We start from the raw sequence: 20207 nt of genomic DNA, 5'->3' as shown, positions 1-20207 counted from the left end.
ACTCTACGGCTCGCTCAACCCCGCTCCAGTGCTGGTCGGTCTGACCCTATGTTCCGCATGTCGGCTGTCTTCAACACTGTCTCGGATTGCTTCGACTTCGACATCTCAACTCAGTGCTTCAAGGAACGTCTCCGGCTTTTGCCGTGGCCGCAGTGAATTGCGATGTAAATCTTATTTTTGCTATGTATTTTTTTTCTCAATTGAACTGTTACATCTTAATTAGGCCATACGGCCCGTTGAAGATTAAATAAATAATAATAATAATAATAATATTAATAATAATAATAATTTTAAAATTATATCACATTTCAATCGATTTACCCTAGAGCAAAAAGCTTATATTTTCATCAAATTGTTTAAAAATTCATTTGAGTAATGTACAGTGGTCGATCGCGAAGCTGACGCAACCTCTATAAAATGATGCTTGGGAATTTTAAAAGGCAAGTAACGCTTCTCCTTTGTAACGTAAATGGCTGAGCCTTACTTTTACCAATTATTTAGATGGCGTTACTATTGGTTGCAGGGACTTTGATCACCACTAGATGGCGTTATTGAATGTGGAGTTGCACATGCGTTAGGGGCATTTCAATTTATTGTTTTTATTGGCATTCCTACATTGCTAATGAAATATTGTTTAAAAAAATATTATAAAATGCTACATATATTTATATGGTTATTTAAATGAAGGGTGAAGGGAAACATTATTGAGTGTGTTTATTTATATGAATGTTCCTAATTTTTGGTCCACCTTTTTTAAAGCCATTTTCAACGTTTCCCAATCAATTGGCCAAGTCAAACTTTTGTGAGAACCTAACCTTACCTGAACACACAACATTTTTCGACAACCAACACTTTTAACATTTGACCGTAGTTAACGATAAATCAGGTAAACGTGTCCTTTAGCGTTTCCAGAAAAAAAGGTCAACACACAGGTATCACTGCTTGCATTTGCTATGGTAAAACCAACCCTCACTACCAAGCTACCTGGAAATTTTTACACATCGCTTATGATATGCTGCATTTTTCAGAATTCGCAGGGTTAGAGAATTGAAAACAGTAAATGATGCTTTTTGTGCCCAAAGGAGGCACATTTTTTCATTTACATTTTGTACACACTTTCAATCACGGTTCTATATTAGAAAATGTTCTTACTTCTGGTTGTCCCATATCAGCATGAATCAAATAAAATGTCTTTGGCAAAGTTATTTGTCGCCCTGAAAAGGACGGTTTTGGGTTTGAGATGAAAGAAGCTTTGTCACACAGTTTAAGCCTTCTTTTCGGTCTTCTTGGGCAGCAGCACGGCCTGAATGTTGGGCAGCACACCACCCTGAGCGATGGTTACTCCGGACAGCAGCTTGTTCAACTCCTCGTCGTTGCGGATGGCCAGCTGCAGATGACGCGGGATGATGCGCGTCTTCTTGTTGTCACGGGCAGCGTTTCCGGCCAACTCAAGCACTTCAGCGGCCAAGTATTCCATGACGGCTGCCAGATACACGGGCGCTCCGGCACCGACGCGCTCGGCATAGTTACCCTTGCGCAGGAGACGATGAATACGGCCAACGGGGAACTGAAGACCGGCACGATTGGAACGGGACTTTGCCTTTCCCTTTACCTTTCCTCCCTTTCCACGGCCAGACATGGTTAGATTTTATTGGGGAACGTTTGTAAGGGATCACGAACAACACGATGTTCTCTTTGATAAGGGTCTTTTTATAATGGAGCAATCTCGACCCGACCGATGCTTATATAGCAGCTTATTCGTGCTGCGCGATACTCGTTTGGAATTTTTCGAGCTGCACGATACGTATCCTCTCTCACGGCCCGTTATAAGCGATCGGAGAGCTCGGATTTTTTCTAGAACGCAATCACCCCTTGAATCGAACACATCGTGTCCCAGTGTTGAGTGAATTTTTCGGTCGAAATGGCACCCAAAACCAGTGGAAAAGCTGCGAAGAAGTCTGGCAAAGCCCAGAAAAATATTTCCAAGTCCGACAAGAAAAAGAAGCGCAAGACCCGCAAGGAAAGCTACGCTATTTACATCTACAAAGTGTTGAAGCAAGTCCACCCGGATACTGGCATCTCTTCGAAGGCCATGAGCATCATGAACAGTTTCGTTAACGATATCTTCGAACGCATTGCTGCCGAGGCATCCCGCTTGGCGCATTACAACAAGCGTTCGACGATCACGTCCCGCGAAATCCAAACCGCTGTTCGTCTGCTGCTGCCTGGTGAGCTTGCCAAGCACGCCGTCTCCGAAGGAACAAAGGCTGTCACAAAGTACACCAGCTCGAAGTAAGCCACTGAAATGATTGGCTTCTTTACATGAACGTCTCTTAAATCGGTCCTTTTCAGGACCACAAACCACATTCAAACAAAGAATTATCCTTCATTTCATCCGCAATGGTTGGAAGCGTTTTCCGAAGTGAAATTGTAAATGAAGTTTCGTGTATCGTGATTTATGCATAGAAATCGTTTCGTTCGTTGTATGAAAATCATTTTTTTATTTAAATTTTCCTCGCGCGTACGAGGATAATTTATCGACAAAGCAACCACTTGCAGCTTATGTGTCGTGAGTTAAATGTTGTAATAGATTTGTTCGATTTTAATGTTGCTTTATAAGTATTGAAGGATCGTTTTCGTATATGTTTGCATTTTCGTGCCCATGAGTAACAGTTTAGCTGTTTGTGTCGAACATTTGTTGTAAAATATATAGTCATACTATTCGTTCATGGTTTGTTGTAAGCTGCGATGTTGGTAATATAGTGATAGGTAATATAGATGGCAATGAAGTATTGGTAAACATCATCAAAATCCTCAGCAGCCTTATAAAAAGCGAAACTTTGTCAAGAAAAAGTTAAATTACCTCCCATAACGATGATTGTTTGAAACGAATATTCCCCGTTCTCATGATTATCTCGTAAAAACAAAACGACATACGCGTTAGTTTGCCTTCACATGTACCATTTCATAATAGCAATCGAAAGATAATTCTTGGTATGTTCAATAGTATTGGTGGTCCTGAAAAGGACCGTTTTGAGAAGGAAATGTCCCGTTGAGACAGGGACTGCTTCCGGATGCATGGACGATTTAGGCACGCTCTCCGCGGATGCGACGGGCCAGCTGGATGTCCTTGGGCATGATGGTGACGCGCTTGGCGTGGATGGCGCACAGATTCGTGTCTTCGAACAGACCAACCAGGTACGCCTCGCTGGCTTCCTGCAGCGCCATCACGGCTGAGCTCTGGAAGCGGAGATCAGTCTTGAAGTCCTGGGCGATCTCACGCACCAAGCGCTGGAAGGGCAGCTTGCGGATGAGCAGCTCGGTCGACTTCTGGTAGCGACGGATTTCTCGGAGGGCCACCGTTCCCGGACGGTAACGATGCGGCTTCTTCACTCCTCCGGTGGCCGGGGCACTTTACGAGCAGCCTTGGTGGCCAGCTGCTTGCGAGGAGCCTTACCTCCAGTCGATTTACGAGCGGTTTGCTTGGTACGAGCCATTTCACTGCGGGAGCGTAGGTTTCGTTGAGCACGGAGCAAACTTGTTTCTTTAACAAAAGTTGAACGTTGAATGAGGAAACTGCTCGAACAACAGCTCTATTTATGCGCTTGTCAACCCCTATTTTCTCTCATCTTAAGAGCAAGAGGGAATGCGTGGATGAAAAAGTATAAATAGGGACGTTGAGCTCGAAAACGCTCATTCGTGATCGTCAATTTAAAGTGTGAACATCGTGCACGTACAATCCTGTGCTCATCATGACTGGAAGAGGAAAGGGAGGAAAAGGTCTGGGTAAAGGAGGAGCCAAGCGTCACCGAAAAGTGCTGCGGGATAACATCCAGGGCATTACCAAGCCCGCCATCCGCCGTTTGGCTCGGCGCGGAGGAGTGAAACGTATTTCCGGCCTCATCTACGAGGAAACCCGTGGCGTCCTGAAAGTGTTTCTGGAGAATGTGATCCGTGATGCGGTCACTTACACTGAACACGCCAAGCGCAAGACCGTCACTGCTATGGATGTGGTGTATGCTCTGAAGCGTCAGGGCCGTACTCTGTACGGTTTCGGAGGTTAAATTCAACGTGCTCTCACAAACCTCCAAATGGAGTCTCAAATCAAACGGTCCTTTTCAGGACCACAATACATTACTCAAGAGCTGTGTCTTTCGCAACATTCAACAATTATTATTTGAGAAAAAAGTTCTATGATATATTACTCGCATAACAAGCACTCACACTGCTGCATATTCAGTGCATTTACATTCAATGGTGTTTTGTAAATCTGTTTTTTTAACTTATACCTATGCGTTTGAAGCTTACATAAAAGCGACGATTGAAGCGTTTGTTTAAAGAAATAATTTTTATTTATTTTTTTATATATTGATTTATTTTATATTTTCTAATAAAAATATTTTCTTTTTCAGGGCAAATCTCGCATCCTCTTGAAGCAATAATCGCCGCGTGGAGCATACCGTTTTTTGCATCAGCTCAAATCTGACCAACACATGCGCATCGTTCATTGATACTTGCGATAACTCATCAAAAGAAGAAAACGGGTGAAAAAAACAACACTGTTCACATGAGGTTTGTGAATTTATTATACAGCAACAGCTAACAGCGTCAATGCTGCCTTTGAATCCGTAAATCACTCAATGCTAATTTCAAAACTATCAAGCTACGGAGTAAATAGGGCGCTAGTTCATTTGCTCTCTTGTTATTTAAGTGATGAGCATATTACAGTGAATATTTCCTCCTCTCTATCTGCACCATTCACCAACCCGTCCGGGGTTCCACAATGCAGCATTCTCGGCCCTTTTCTTTTTAACATTTTCATAAATGATGTTATTCACGTTATGCCGGATTGCGAAAAATTGTTTTATGCAGGTGATATGAAAATGTTCCTACCGGTATCAGATCAAACCAATTCTTTAACTCTTCAAATCTGTTTAACTTGATTTAACGCGTTGTGTAATTCCAATTGTATGCGTCTCAACATATCAATATGTTCTGTTACATCCTACACTAGGAAAAGATTTCCCATTATTTGCGAATATAAAATTGATGATAGATCAAAGCCGCGTAAAAATGTGATTCATGATTTAGGCGCTCATGTAGATAGCAGACTAACGTTATAGAACCACTATAAAGCAATACTTTAAAAAGCTTTCCGTTTGTTAGGATTCATTTTGCGTGTTGAGAAAGACTTCAAAGATCCATTCAGTAAAAATGCTGTGTATTGTGCAATTGTCCGTCCTACCTAAGAATTTGCTAGTATTATTTGGACACCGACATAGCAACATTTAAAATATAGGCTAGAATCGGTTCAACGCAAGCTTACTCGTTCAAGGTTTTATCATCTCCCGACGTCTCGTAATTCTGTTTGTCCCTCTTACCGTACAAGGTGCCTGTTATTTGGACTAGAACCTCTGCAACATAGAAGCAAGAAGTGCTTATTTATACACAAACTTGTTAGCGGATCTTTCGAAGGCCCGTCATTTTTTAATAAATAGAACTTTCAGGGCCCAATAAGATTGTTAAGGACCAGAACTTTATTCAACATATAATTAAGATCGACTAATGTTGGATATAACGATCTTTTATAACAATTTACGGTCTTTTTTAGATAGCTTAGTGAGACGCATCCACAGTTTATGTTATGTTGTTTATTTATTTGGTTAATTGACAGTTAAACTAATTATGTCTTTCGATGCGTTTTTGTTAGCACTGTTCTATAGCATTTATTATAGAAACGAGAATGTTATATAAGCTTATGTTAGCTTGAAAACTTTCGGAGTAGATAAAAATAATAATAACAATAAGCTTCTTTTCAAAAAGTACATTTTTTTTTCGTTTCTATATATTCTATTTCTTTTCTTAATTTTGATTACAATAAAACCTTTTCCGCGCACACACAAAACATTGCCTCAACTGAAAACCTTAAAACAGTTTACATCACCAGACTTTTAAAAAAACTAAAATGTGTATTGTGTGTTAATTTGAAGATTTTTGAAGGAATCTTAAGCCTGTTCGGAATATGTATCAAATCGTTTGCAATATGAAACATGAGCTCGAAACTGTCCAGGAAACGAATCAAAATTTCCATGCAGATTAATGATATTTAAAATTGTTTCGAGTAAAATAATTGAGAATCTTGATTTTTTAATCAAATGTACTAGGTTTGCGATTGGTTTGTGATTAATACAATAGTTTTGCCAATTGAAATTGCATAAGTAAAACAATATTAATTGCCAAAAATGATTAAAGTAGTTGCAATTCAACGCTATTTCGGTGCAAAGTTTATATAAATAAATAAAAATTCTAAATTATATTTTAAGTTTACGAAGCATTATGAATTATTGCGTCTTAGAAAAGATAAATCTCACCACTTGAGTTGTTTATAAGAGCAAAATTTTGCAAATGTACCATATTCTCCAGAGATCGTTAACAAGTGTTAAGCAAGAGCTACCCGCCAAATACTTTATGCAAGATTTGCTAGCAGGATGATATGAAGATGTAGAAATTAACTCAACCTCCAAAATCCAGAATGTTAACTGAATGTCATACATTTTCTTGGGATACAATTTTTACAATTGGTGATTGTTCCCCAGCTGTCGTTATCATACAAATGTTTCCCAGTTATTATCCAGGACAAACACCCTGGGATCTCATGAACACCCGCCCTCTACGTTACGCCAGCGTTACACGTAACGCCTGTTTAGCGCAAACCCAAGCAGCATTTTTTAACGCCTGGTTTTACCATCGTAGATAAGCAAATTGGTAGATTATTAATCATGTCTTAATATTGATTATTTGTATGCAATAATGAGAGAATAACAATATAGAACACAAATAAAAAGTAGTTCAGGATTTTTATTAAAAATGAATACATTGATAATTTATGTGTATAAATTTTTTTAACATAAATATTATCTTATTATTGTTCACATCAATTAGAGTTCTAACAACTTAAAGAAATGCTTTTAGAACAATTAAAAACATAGATATGGATTTTAGCATATGAAACTTATTTATTCATTTGCCAACCTTTTGGTAAAACTAGAGTATTGAACATTATAAAGTATTTATCAACCTCGTTAAGAGCCCTTAAAAGCCCCACGCACCCAAAATAATTATCTTTCAAAATGGCCATAAACGTAAACTTTATGAGCAGTTAATTTATTTCACAGGTTTAATTTATTTCCATATACTTTCAATATTTTATATTTTATACTTTGGCAATGTTACTCCAATTAAAGGCTTTGAGGGTTTTAATAACTTTAAACTGTAAGACTATTTTGCTTAAATCATAGTGTTTAATGCAAATAATAAATCTGTGTTTTACTTCTAATTTACTTCTAATGCCACAAGGAAGCAATATTGGCCCGCTTCTCTTCATATTGTTTATCAACGATGTTACCCTGGCTTTACCTCCCGACAGTATCAGTCTGTTTGCTGACGACGCAAACATTTTTGCGCCTATTCACAACACAGGTGATTGTACATTCCTGCAAGACTGCATCGAATTTTCTGTTCGTGGTGCAAGCGTAATGGACTGACTATCTGCATCGAGTAATGTTACTGTGTGTCTTTTAGTCGATGCAGGAGCCCAGTGACTGGGACTACTTCATGGACGGCACTGCAGTTAATCGACAGAATCATGCCAAAGACCTGGGCGTTCTGCTTGACTCTAGTTTGAACTTTAAACAGCATATCGATGACGTTGTAGCCAGAGGAAATCAATTACTTGGCGTGGTTATCCGGAAAACTAATGAATTCCGCAACCCCATGTGCATCAAAGCTGTGTACAACTGCATCGTTCGTTCGGTTCTGGAATATTCGTGCGTAGTCTGGAGCCAACTACCGCTTCTTCAATTGCTCGACTCGAGGTGATTCAACGTAAGCTCACGAGATATGCCCTACGCCTACTTCCCTGGCAGGATCGCAATAATCTTCCTCCGTATGCTGCGCGGTGCCGTCTTCTAGGCCTTGAACCTCTTTCGGTTAGAAGACGCAATGCACAGTGCTCTTTCATCGCTGGATTGCTAAATGGCTCTATCGACTCATCGCCTTTGTTGCATCGAGTCGATATCTATGCACCATCCCGAACACTTAGGTCTAGAGAAACTCTACGGCTCGCTCAACCCCGCTCCAGTGCTGGTCGGTCTGACCCTATGTTCCGCATGTCGGCTGTCTTCAACACTGTCTCGGATTGCTTCGACTTCGACATCTCAACTCAGTGCTTCAAGGAACGTCTCCGGCTTTTGCCGTGGCCGCAGTGAATTGCGATGTAAATCTTATTTTTGCTATGTATTTTTTTTCTCAATTGAACTGTTACATCTTAATTAGGCCATACGGCCCGTTGAAGATTAAATAATAATAATAATAATAATAATATTAATAATAATAATAATTTTAAAATTATATCACATTTCAATCGATTTACCCTAGAGCAAAAAGCTTATATTTTCATCAAATTGTTTAAAAATTCATTTGAGTAATGTACAGTGGTCGATCGCGAAGCTGACGCAACCTCTATAAAATGATGCTTGGGAATTTTAAAAGGCAAGTAACGCTTCTCCTTTGTAACGTAAATGGCTGAGCCTTACTTTTACCAATTATTTAGATGGCGTTACTATTGGTTGCAGGGACTTTGATCACCACTAGATGGCGTTATTGAATGTGGAGTTGCACATGCGTTAGGGGCATTTCAATTTATTGTTTTTTATTGGCATTCCTACATTGCTAATGAAAATATTGTTTAAAAAAATATTATAAAATGCTACATATATTTATATGGTTATTTAAATGAAGGGTGAAGGGAAACATTATTGAGTGTGTTTATTTATATGAATGTTCCTAATTTTTGGTCCACCTTTTTTAAAGCCATTTTCAACGTTCCCAATCAATTGGCCAAGTCAAACTTTTGTGAGAACCTAACCTTACCTGAACACACAACATTTTTCGACAACCAACACTTTTAACATTTGACCGTAGTTAACGATAAATCAGGTAAACGTGTCCTTTAGCGTTTCCAGAGAAAAAAAGGTCAACACACAGGTATCACTGCTTGCATTTGCTATGGTAAAACCAACCTCACTACCAAGCTACCTGGAAATTTTTACACATCGCTTATGATATGCTGCATTTTTCAGAATTCGCAGGGTTAGAGAATTGAAAACAGTAAATGATGCTTTTTGTGCCCAAAGGAGGCACATTTTTTCATTTACATTTTGTACACACTTTCAATCACGGTTCTATATTAGAAAATGTTCTTACTTCTGGTTGTCCCATATCAGCATGAATCAAATAAAATGTCTTTGGCAAAGTTATTTGTCGCCCTGAAAAGGACGGTTTGGGTTTGAGATGAAAGAAGCTTTGTCACACAGTTTAAGCCTTCTTTTCGGTCTTCTTGGGCAGCAGCACGGCCTGAATGTTGGGCAGCACACCACCCTGAGCGATGGTTACTCCGGACAGCAGCTTGTTCAACTCCTCGTCGTTGCGGATGGCCAGCTGCAGATGACGCGGGATGATGCGCGTCTTCTTGTTGTCACGGGCAGCGTTTCCGGCCAACTCAAGCACTTCAGCGGCCAAGTATTCCATGACGGCTGCCAGATACACGGGCGCTCCGGCACCGACGCGCTCGGCATAGTTACCCTTGCGCAGGAGACGATGAATACGGCCAACGGGGAACTGAAGACCGGCACGATTGGAACGGGACTTTGCCTTTCCCTTTACCTTTCCTCCCTTTCCACGGCCAGACATGGTTAGATTTTATTGGGGAACGTTTGTAAGGGATCACGAACAACACGATGTTCTCTTTGATAAGGGTCTTTTTATAATTGTTGTTGTTAGTATGGTTAGAGAGGCTTTGGCTCCTGCGGAGTTCTTTCGCCTCTTTGTGGGGAAAAGTTAGACTATTAGATTGTTATAGTTGATGGAATAAATTTGATAGTTTAGAAATTTTAGTAGATTTCTTGTTTCTGAGGGTGTGAAAGTGAAAGTATTGAGTCTATGTTGGAGTCAAGATGGCAAGTCTTACGAAGTTGTGTGTATCCGTGGCATTCTGTAAGAGGTGGAATATTGTTATAGTGGTCCCGCAGAATTGGCAGAGAGGAGGACTGGATCGTTCGATGAGATGGCTGTGGGTCAGTCTAGTGTGGCCTATTCTTAATCGAGTAAGGATCTTTTGGTCTCGATATTTTATTACTGATGGCCATGTGTAGTTGTTGATTTCACTAGCCGAAGGAAGTTGTTCTTGGTTTTAAACCATTCCTTTTCCCACGCCTCTCTTATTTTTCCATTTATATAGATAATTGCGTCTCTTTAGGCAGCGAGGTGTTGTAGGTTGATGTTTTTCTTCGGCCTTTGTTGGCGAGGCGGTCGGCGATCTCGTTGCCTTTGATACCAGCGTGACCAGGTATCCAACAGATGGTGAGTTGTTGATCCTGGTTTATGTGTGGGCTAGTGACCTGGTAGAGCTTTTGGATGTTGGGTCCTTACATGTTCCATGCTCTAGTGCCGAGAGGACACTTGCGCTGTCGGTAAAGATGACGTTTCCAGGTCAGAGCGCAGAGTATCTTCAACTGCCTGGATTATTGCCAACGTTTCTGCCGTAAAGATGGAAGTGTGATCCGGCAGTTTGGACGCTACTTTATCAATGGGTGAGTAAATCCCGAATCCTGCTGCTGCTCCATCGACGGATCCATCGGTGTAAATGTGGTTGTGCTTCATGTATTTGTTGTTTGTGTGTTCTATGAAATGTTTTTGTGCTATTGTACTATTGCAACCTGCTTTAAGGATGTTTTTAAAATGCCAGTCTATGTTAGGGGGTTCATGGTACCACGGCCTAGTGCCAAGATGTAACAGTGTTGTGATATCCGGGATATTGCAGTTTGTTATAGCGAAAAGTTTGGAGTTGGCTCTATTGAGGAATGATGGTGCTTGGATATTCTTTTCTTTAATTCTTGTTGCTGTTGCGGCTAATTTAGTTGTTATATATGGCTAAGTGGAAGAAGTCCGCTCTCACTTAGCATAGAGACGATGGGGCTGGTTCGGAAGGCGCCTATGGCATATCGTAGAACGGCATGGTAGATGGGGCTTATTGCTTTTTCAAACTGTTCCTTTTTAATCGATACTATTTCTATACCGTACAGTAGTTTTGGAAGCAACCAGTGATTAATAATGAAGATAAGTGTATCTTTTGAAGCTTTGTGGGTTCCTGTGCTGAGCATTTGGAAAAGGTTGATTTTCTTGGTAGCTGTAGTTTTTAGCTGTTTAATGTGGGCTTGGAATGTGAGTTTTTGGTCTATTGTGATCCCGAGTATCTTTACTTTTTTGCAGTCTGGAATTTGTCTTTGATTAAGGCAAAGCGGTACGGTTGGATGTGGTTTGTTGCAGATGTGCATTATATTGCTTTTTTCAGCAGCGATGTCATAACCAAAACGTTTTGACATTCCCATAAGATGTGCAGTCCCTGTTGCAGATTGTATCGCGCAACTCCATTATCTGCATTGCTCGAGATCAGAACGATATCATCAGCGTACACCAATGGAGTGATGGATGGTGGTAGTGAGCGGAGAAGACTTTCGATGCTGATCAGAAATAATGTTGGAGAAAGGATGGCTCCCTGAGGAACTCCGTTTTCGAGCGTTTTAGTGCTAGATTTGTTCGTTCCAATCAGAACCTCGAAGGTACGGTCTGAGAGGAAATCATCGAGGAATGTGATCATGTTACCTCCGAAATTCCATCTGGCTAGCTGGCGCATGATTGCGTATTTCCATGTCCGATCGAAAGCTTTAGCCAAGTTGATGATAGCACAGTCGGCATGATGTTTATCGGATTTTACTTTGGCCAGTAGTTCTTCGAGTTGCACAAAGTAAGTTTCCGTGCCTAATCCGCATCTAAACGCATGTTGACTTATGCTGAGGAGTTTCCTGCCTTCCAGTTCTTGGGTAAGACGTCGGTTTACCATTCGTTCCAACACTTTCCGATGCAGTTTAGTAAACTTATTGGTCGGTAGCTATTTGGGCTGTGTTTTGATTTGTCGGGCTTTAATATGGGAATTGTTAAACTTTTCTTCCAGTGAGGAGGAATTTTGCCACTCTGCCAGATGAAGTTGTATAGCTTTAAGAGTAGGTATTTTCCTTCAGAAGGAAGGTTTTTTAGCAGTGGATAGCCAATGTCGTCTGGTCCGGCTGAGTTGCCTTTGCACTTTGCAAGAGCACAATTCAGTTCGGCTATGGAAAAGGATCTGTTGTAATGAATGTTGGGTCTGCTATTGAAATTTAGTGGGATGGACTCGGTTGTTGCTTTGATAGTCTTAAATTCTGGGGAATAACTATTTGTGGCGGATATGGTGGCAAAATGAGTGGCAAGTACCTCTGGTGTTGACTCAACTGGGACTATTGTGTCGTCATCGGTTTTGATGATGATATGAGCGATGTCTTGCTTGCGTTCTGTAAGGCATTTTACATTTCTCCACATGTCTTTTCCAGACATTTCGGGACTTATGCTATCTTTGAATCTATTCCATGATTCTTGTTTTGCCTTTTTGATTTCCTCTCTTGCAATGCGATGGGCAATTTGAAATTCCTCGGAGAGGGTAGGGATATGGGTGTGGTCTTGGTTTTTCTTGGCATTCTGCAGTTTTCGGAGCGCTTTACGTCTCTTTTTTATGGCTTTAGCGACAGTGTCGTTCCACAGTGAACACTTCGCTTGCCAGGTTGCCTTTGATTTTGGTATTGATTTCGCTGCTGCATCGTTTATGATTTTAATGATGTTTCCTTCTGTGGGCTGGGGGTCTGAATGTAGGTGTATCAGTACATTAATTTGGTATGATGTCCAATCGGCATTTTCATATTTCCATTTTGGTCGTTGTTTGTTTTCCGGAAGCGATGGTTTACTTTTCACGATGATCGGATAGTGATCACTGCCATGTGTGTCCGCCAATACGTATAGTTAAGTTCGTTAAGAAGGGAGAGGAGGATGAGATGACATAGTCAAGGAAGGATTCTGTACCTGATGAGATACATAGTCGGGTGGGTTAGGGTTAGAAATGAAAGAGAGATATGGTTAGTAAAAATGTTATTGAGTCTATTGAATTTTCTGTTAGTTTTAGAGATTCTAAGGTTTTATCTTCTGCATTAAGATCTCCTGCTATTAGCAAGGATGGGAAAAAAGGTTAAGAAAAGAGTTAAGTTCGGATTGGTTGAAGGTAGCTCTAGGGGGCATGTAGAGTGAGACAATGGTCATGTCTATGGGAGACTTTATGTTGACTGCTATTGCGGAAAGATTGGTGTTAGTTTTATTAATTTGAAGGGAATAGATTTATGTACACCTATTGCAACACTGTGATGTGGGTTAGTTGGAGAAAGCTTGTAGGACCAATTGTAGTGGTTAAGTGGAGAATAGTTGGTATTAGGCGGATCGCGAACTTCTTGAAGTGTTATGACGGCAGGTTTGTATTCGTTTATTAGTAGTTGAAGTTCGTAGAGGGTAGTGTTCATTCCTCTTATGTTCCAGTTTAGTAGGAATGGTTTGTTGGTGTCATAGTATTATTGGTTGAGGAGAGCATTATATGGTTTAGGTCAGTAAACAATTAGGGGTAAGAGGAAAGGAGAATAAATTCAGTGGCGATGTTTTTTCTTCGATGGTTTGGCAGTTGGTGATCGTTGTTCCGAGGGGAAGAGTGGGAGAAGCGATGGGCGAGATGACTGCGATTTCGTTGGATGCCATGATTTTCACTGCATTTCTTAATTCTTCTTCTTCTGATGAAACGTTTTCCAGGTTGTGGTTTCGTTTGCGGGATTGTGCTGAAATGATGGATGCGGCCGATTTTTCTGATTCTGTGTCGGATGTAGACATCGTTTCCTGGTCATTCGTTTCGTTGTCGGTTTCGGGGTTATCCGTTGCTTCAATATTGTTGTTGCTGTTGCAGACATTGTTGGATTGGGTCTTGCTTTGATTTTCTTCGATTTGTGTTGTGGCTTCGTTAGTTGTGTTATTCTTATTATTCTGTAAATTTACATTTGGTTCTTTCAGTTTCTTCAGAAGAGCTTCGATGAGAGTTGCTCTGGGTATCCATTTTTTTCATCTGTTCTAGGATCGTTTTCTTCAGTTCGTTCTGTTCTTCTTCGAGCCGCTTGATTTTGATGTCTTTTCATCCACCGTTGTAGTTTGTTGCGCAAATGTGATTCGCTGCTGTACAGCACTTGTTTCTGATGTTGTTGGAGAGTGCCATTTGCCGAGCTTCCTTGTAGGTGCAGTTGTGGTCGACTTTTATTTTTATGACTTGTTCTTCAAATTGGAACGCAGGGCATTCGCGAGAGAACGCGCTGTGTTCGCCTTTGCAGTTCACGCAGCGGGATGGGTCGAACATTCTCCGTGTGCTGCGGTTCCGCAGTTTCCACAGACCTGTCCCTTTGAGCAGCGTACTTTTGTGTGCAAAGCTGGCGCATTTGTAGCACAGCATTGGTTTTGGGTAGTATGGTTTCGTTCGCACCTGCAACAGCCCTACGCGAAGGGATTCCGGTATTTTTCCAGCTTCCACGCGTATCAGGAAAGAGTTCGTTGGTTGTATTTCGTCATTCACCTTTCGGGTGAATCGTCGGACTTGCTTGACGTTTTGACTTTCCATGTTCAGCAGAATTTCTTCGTCCTTCAGTCCTTTCAGCTCCGGGGCGAATATTACGCACTGGACTGTGTTCAACGTAGCGTGAGGGGTGATGGATACTTTCGTACCGTCGATGAGTTGCGTGATGCTTTGCATTTTTGTGTACTGCGCAAGGTTTCGGGTTTTGATGAGATATTTCTGCCCAAATTCCATCGAGTGGCTGCTTTCGGTAAGCTCTCCAACCACGTTGTGTAATGCTCTTGAAATGATCCATGGGTTTTGCGGGAGCTTAAAGCCTTTCAACGGCTCGAGAACGAGGAACTTCATGTCCCCAAACTCGTTGTTACGGTCCATCCATGGTGGTAATGATCGAGCTCTTTGGGAGGTTCGGGCGGACGGAAGTGCATCCCGTACAGGATGCGAGGGTCCGGCATTTTGCCGGGTTGGTTAGTATTATTAGTCAATGCAATGTATATAATGTATATGAGGTATATATATAAAAAAAAATAAAAGTAAAAAAGTGTTCCTGAAAAGCGAAAGAATTCAATTAAATTTAAGACTAATATTTACAATTTCGGAATAATAAAAACAATAGAATTTAATGCAAGACAAATAAGATAATTTCACTCGTTACTCTCCCGAGTAGCGGGGGTTTAAAATGGCACGAAAAACACCGGCTTCATGCTTACGCAGCGAACGACGTTCTTGGCGCCAAAGCGCTGTGCTTGTCGCACGTTCCAAACTGTGTCGTGTGTGCGTGTGTATGTTCACTCTCACTGAACAAATATCAACGCGCGCAGCTGGCACTGTGGTTTTTTCTCTCCCGAGATCACACACAAAAAGTAACGGTATTTTCACTCTTGCAACGTTCTCTCCCGAGACCGTTGGCGTAGACACTGGAGTTGAACAAAAACACGTCCGTCCGGGTTAACCGCTCGCACAAGAATGTTTGTAAGGGATCACGAACAACTTCTCTTTGAGAAGGGTCTTTTTATAATGATCTTTTTATAAATGACGATCACGAAAGGTCTTTTTATAATGAGGTCTTTTTATAATGGAGCAATCTCGACCCGACCGATGCTTATATAGCAGCTTATTCGTGCTGCGCGATACTCGTTTGGAATTTTTCGAGCTGCACGATACGTATCCTCTCTCACGGCCCGTTATTATAAGCGATCGGAGAGCTCGGATTTTTTTCTAGAACGCAATCACCCCTTGAATCGAACACATGTGTCCCAGTGTTGAGTGAATTTTTCGTCGAAATGGCACCAAAAACCAGTGGAAAAGCTGCGAAGAAGTCTGGCAAAGCCCAGAAAATATTTCCAAGTCCGACAAGAAAAAGAAGCGCAAGACCCGCAAGGAAAGCTACGCTATTTACATCTACAAAGTGTTGAAGCAAGTCCACCCGGATACTGGCATCTCTTCGAAGGCCATGAGCATCATGAACAGTTTCGTTAACGATATCTTCGAACGCATTGCTGCGAGGCATCCCGCTTGGCGCATTACAACAAGCGTTCGACGATCACGTCCCGCGAAATCCAAACCGCTGTTCGTCTGCTGCTGCCTGTGAGAGCTTGCCAAGCACGCCGTCTCCGAAGGAACAAAGGCTGTCACAAAGTACACCAGCTCGAAGTAAGCCACTGAAATGATTGGCTTCTTACATGAACGTCTCTTAAATCGGTCCTTTTCAGGACCACAAACCACATTCAAACAAAGAATTATCCTTCATTTCATCCGCATGGTTGGAAGCGTTTTCCGAAGTGAAATTGTAAATGAGTTTCGTGTATCGTGATTTATGCATAGAAATCGTTTCGTTCGTTGTATGAAAATCTTTTTTATTTAAATTTTCCTCGCGCGTACGAGGAAATTTATCGACAAAGCAACCACTTGCAGCTTATGTGTCGTGAGTTAAATGTTGTAATAGATTTGTTCGATTTTAATGTTGCTTTATAGTATTGAAGGATCGTTTCGTATATGTTTGCATTTTCGTGCCCATGAGTAACAGTTAGTGTTTGTGTCGAACATTTGTTGTAAAATATATAGTCATACTATTCGTTCATGGTTTGTTGTAAGCTGCGATGTTGGTAATATAGTGATAGGTAATATAGATGGCAATGAAGTATTGGTAAACATCATCAAAATCCTCAGCAGCCTTAAAAAAGCGAAAACTTGTCAAGAAAAAGTTAAATTACCTCCCATAACGATGATTGTTTGAAACGAATATTCCCGTTCTCATGATTATCTCGTAAAACCAAAACGACATACGGTTAGTTTGCCTTCACATGTACCATTCATAATAGCAATCGAAAGATAATTCTTGGTATGTTCAATAGTATTGGTGGTCCTGAAAAGGACCGTTTTGAGAAGGAAATGTCCCGTTGAGACAGGGACTGCTTCCGGATGCATGGACGATTTAGGCACGCTCTCGCGGATGCGACGGGCCAGCTGGATGTCTTGGGCATGATGGTGACGCGCTTGGCGTGGATGGCGCACAGATTCGTGTCTTCGAACAGACAAACCAGGTACGCCTCGCTGGCTTCCTGCAGCGCATCACGGCTGAGCTCTGGAAGCGGAGATCAGTCTTGAAGTCCTGGGCGATCTCACGCACCAAGCGCTGGAAGGGCAGCTTGCGGATGAGCAGCTCGGTCGACTTCTGGTAGCGACGGATTTCTCGGAGGGCCACCGTTCCCGGACGGTAACGATGCGGCTTCTTCACTCCTCCGGTGGCCGGGGCACTTTTACGAGCAGCCTTGGTGGCCAGCTGCTTGCGAGGGAGCCTTACCTCCAGTCGATTTACGAGCGGTGTGCTTGGTACGAGCCATTTCACTGCGGGAGCGTAGGTTTCGTTGAGCACGGAGCAAACTTGTTTCTTTAAACAAAGTTTGAACGTTGAATGAGGAAACTGCTCGAACAACAGCTCTATTTATGCGCTTGTCAACCCCATTTTCTCTCATCTTAAGAGCAAGAGGGAATGCTGCGGGATGAAAAAGTATAAATAGGGACGTTGAGCTCGAAAACGCTCATTCGTGATCGTCAATTTAAAGTGTGAACATCGTGCACGTACAATCCTGTGCTCATCATGACTGGAAGAGGAAAGGGAGGAAAAGGTCTGGGTAAAGGAGGAGCCAAGCGTCACCGAAAAGTGCTGCGGGATAACATCCAGGACATTACCAAGCCCGCCATCCGCCGTTTGGCTCGGCGTGGAGGAGTGAAACGTATTTCCGGCCTCATCTACGAGGAAACCCGTGGCGTCCTGAAAGTGTTTCTGGAGAATGTGATCCGTGTGAGCGGTCACTTACACTGAACACGCCAAGCGCAAGACCGTCACTGCTATGGATGTGTGTATGCTCTGAAGCGTCAGGGCCGTACTCTGTACGGTTTCGGAGGTTAAATTCAACGTGCTCTCACAAACCTCCAAATGGAGTCTCAAATCAAAACGGTCCTTTCAGGACCACAATACATTACTCAAGAGCTGTGTCTTTCGCAACATTCAACAATTATATTTGAGAAAAAAGTTCTATGATATATTACTCGCATAACAAGCACTCACACTGCTGCATTTCAGTGCATTTACATCAATGGTGTTTTGTAAAGTGTTTTTTAACTTATACCTATGCGTTTGAAGCGTACATAAAAGCGACGATTGAAGCGTTTGTTTAAAGAAATATTTTTATTATTTTTTATATATGATTTATTTTATATTTCTAATAAAAATATTTTCTTTTTCAGGGCAAATCTCGCATCCTCTTGAAGCAATAATCGCCGCGTGGAGCATACCGTTTTTTGCATCAGCTCAAATCTGACCACACATGCGCATCGTTCATTGATACTTGCGATAACTCATCAAAAGAAGAAAAACGGTGAATGTGAAAAAACAACACTGAGGTTGTGATTATATACGCAACAGCTAACAGCGTCAATGCTGCCTTTGAATCCGTAAATCACTCAATGCTAATTTCAAAACTATCAAGTACGGAGTGTAAATAGGGCGTAGTTCATTTGCTCTCTTGTATTTAAGTGATGAGCATATTACAGTGAAATTTATCCTCTCTATCTGCACCATTCACCAACCGTCCGGGGGTTCCACAATGCAGCATTCTCGGCCTTTTCTTTTTAAATTTTCATAAATGATGTTATTCGTTATGCCGGATTGCGAAAAAATTGTTTTATGCAGGTGATATGAAAATGTTCCTACCGGTATCAGATCAAACCAATTCTTTAACTCTTCAAATCTGTTTAACTGATTTAACGCGTTGTGTATTCCAATTGTATGCGTTCAACATATCAATATGTTCTGTTACATCCTACACTAGGAAAAGATTTCCCATTATTTGCGAATATAAAATTGATGATAGATCAAAGCGCGTAAAAATGTGATTCATGATTTAGGCGCTCATGTAGATAGCAGACTAACGTTATAGAACCACTATTAAAGCAATACTTTAAAAAGCTTTCCGTTTGTTAGGATTCATTTTGCGTGTTGAGAAAGACTTCAAAGATCCATTCAGTAAAAATGCTGTGTATTGTGCAATTGTCCGTCCTACCTAAGAATTTGCTAGTATTATTTGGACACCGACATAGCAACATTTAAAATATAGGCTAGAATCGGTTCAACGCAAGCTTACTCGTTCAAGGTTTTATCATCTCCCGACGTCTCGTAATTCTGTTTGTCCCTCTTACCGTACAAGGTGCCTGTTATTTGGACTAGAACACTCTGCAACATAGAAGCAAGAAGTGCTTATTTATACACAAACTTGTTAGCGGATTTCGAAGGCCCGTCATTTTTAATAAATAGAACTTTCAGGGCCCAATAAGATGTTAAGGACCAGAACTTTATTCAACATATAATTAAGATCGACTAATGTTGGATATAACGATCTTTTATAAATTTACGGTCTTTTTTAGATAGCTTAGTGAGACGCATCCACAGTTTATGTTATATGTTTATTTATTTGGTTAATTGACAGTTAAACTAATTATGTCTTCGATGCGTTGTTTAGCACTGTTCTATAGCATTTTTATAGAAACGAGAATGTTATATAAGCTGATGTAGCTTGAAAACTTTCGAGTAGATAAAAATAATAATAACAATAAGTTTCTTTTCAAAAAGTACATTTTTTTTTCGTTTCTATATATTCTATTCTTTTCTTATTTTTGATTACAATAAAACCTTTCCGCGCACACACAAACATTGCCTCAACTGAAAACCTTAAAACAGTTTACATCACCAGACTTTTAAAAACTAAAAATGTGTATTGTGTGTTAATTTGAAGATTTTTGAAGGAATCTTAAGCCTGTCGGAATATGTATCAAATCGTTGCAATATGAAACATGAGCTCGAAACTGTCCAGGAAACGAATATCAAAATTTCCATGCAGAATAATGATATTTAAAATTGTTTCGAGTTAAAATAATTGAGAATCTTGATTTTTAATCAAATGTACTAGGTTTGCGATTGGTTGTGATTAATACAATAGTTTTGCCAATTGAAATTGCATAAGTAAAACAATATTAATTGCCAAAAATGATTAAAGTAGTTGCAATTCAACGCTATTTCGGTGCAAAGTTTATATAAATAAATAAAAATTCTAAATTATATTTTAAGTTT

General features: G+C 40.7%; 4 protein-coding genes and 1 pseudogene across 4 annotated transcripts; 2 read left to right on the top strand and 3 right to left on the bottom strand.

Moving 5' to 3' along the window:
- Positions 1-753: 753 nt before the first annotated feature.
- On the bottom strand, positions 754-1699 carry LOC121603283 (histone H2A). Its single transcript, XM_041931957.1, has one exon. It carries the CDS (start codon positions 1637-1639, stop codon positions 1265-1267), a length of 375 nt encoding a protein of 124 aa, XP_041787891.1. The 5' UTR covers positions 1640-1699; the 3' UTR covers positions 754-1264.
- A 178-nt stretch (positions 1700-1877) lies between these two features.
- On the top strand, positions 1878-2324 carry LOC121603278 (histone H2B). Its single transcript, XM_041931954.1, has one exon. It carries the CDS (start codon positions 1922-1924, stop codon positions 2294-2296), a length of 375 nt encoding a protein of 124 aa, XP_041787888.1. The 5' UTR covers positions 1878-1921; the 3' UTR covers positions 2297-2324.
- Positions 2325-3011: 687 nt separating this feature from the next.
- Positions 3012-17421, bottom strand: LOC121603282 (annotated as a pseudogene).
- Positions 3712-4120, top strand: LOC121603280 (histone H4). The gene has a single exon (XM_041931956.1). It carries the CDS (start codon positions 3753-3755, stop codon positions 4062-4064), a length of 312 nt encoding a protein of 103 aa, XP_041787890.1. The 5' UTR covers positions 3712-3752; the 3' UTR covers positions 4065-4120.
- LOC121603279 (histone H2A) lies at positions 9346-9834 on the bottom strand. Its single transcript, XM_041931955.1, has one exon. The coding sequence runs from the start codon at positions 9748-9750 to the stop codon at positions 9376-9378; it is 375 nt and encodes a 124-aa protein (XP_041787889.1). The 5' UTR covers positions 9751-9834; the 3' UTR covers positions 9346-9375.
- Positions 17422-20207: the final 2786 nt, after the last annotated feature.

The sequence above is a fragment of the Anopheles merus genome, unplaced genomic scaffold, assembly GCF_017562075.2.
Source record: "Anopheles merus strain MAF unplaced genomic scaffold, AmerM5.1 LNR4000995, whole genome shotgun sequence".
Lineage (NCBI taxonomy): Eukaryota > Metazoa > Arthropoda > Insecta > Diptera > Culicidae > Anopheles > Anopheles merus.
Note: the sequence above shows the minus strand (reverse complement) of the source record. Positions and strands in the feature narration are given on the sequence as shown.

What these genes read in the sequence shown, in the direction of transcription:
- LOC121603280 (XM_041931956.1), top strand. Translation starts at nt 3,753, where the DNA reads ATGACTGGAAGAGGAAAGGGAGGAAAAGGTCTGGGTAAAGGAGGAGCC.
- LOC121603278 (XM_041931954.1), top strand. Translation starts at nt 1,922, where the DNA reads ATGGCACCCAAAACCAGTGGAAAAGCTGCGAAGAAGTCTGGCAAAGCC.
- LOC121603283 (XM_041931957.1), bottom strand. Translation starts at nt 1,639, where the DNA reads ATGTCTGGCCGTGGAAAGGGAGGAAAGGTAAAGGGAAAGGCAAAGTCC.
- LOC121603279 (XM_041931955.1), bottom strand. Translation starts at nt 9,750, where the DNA reads ATGTCTGGCCGTGGAAAGGGAGGAAAGGTAAAGGGAAAGGCAAAGTCC.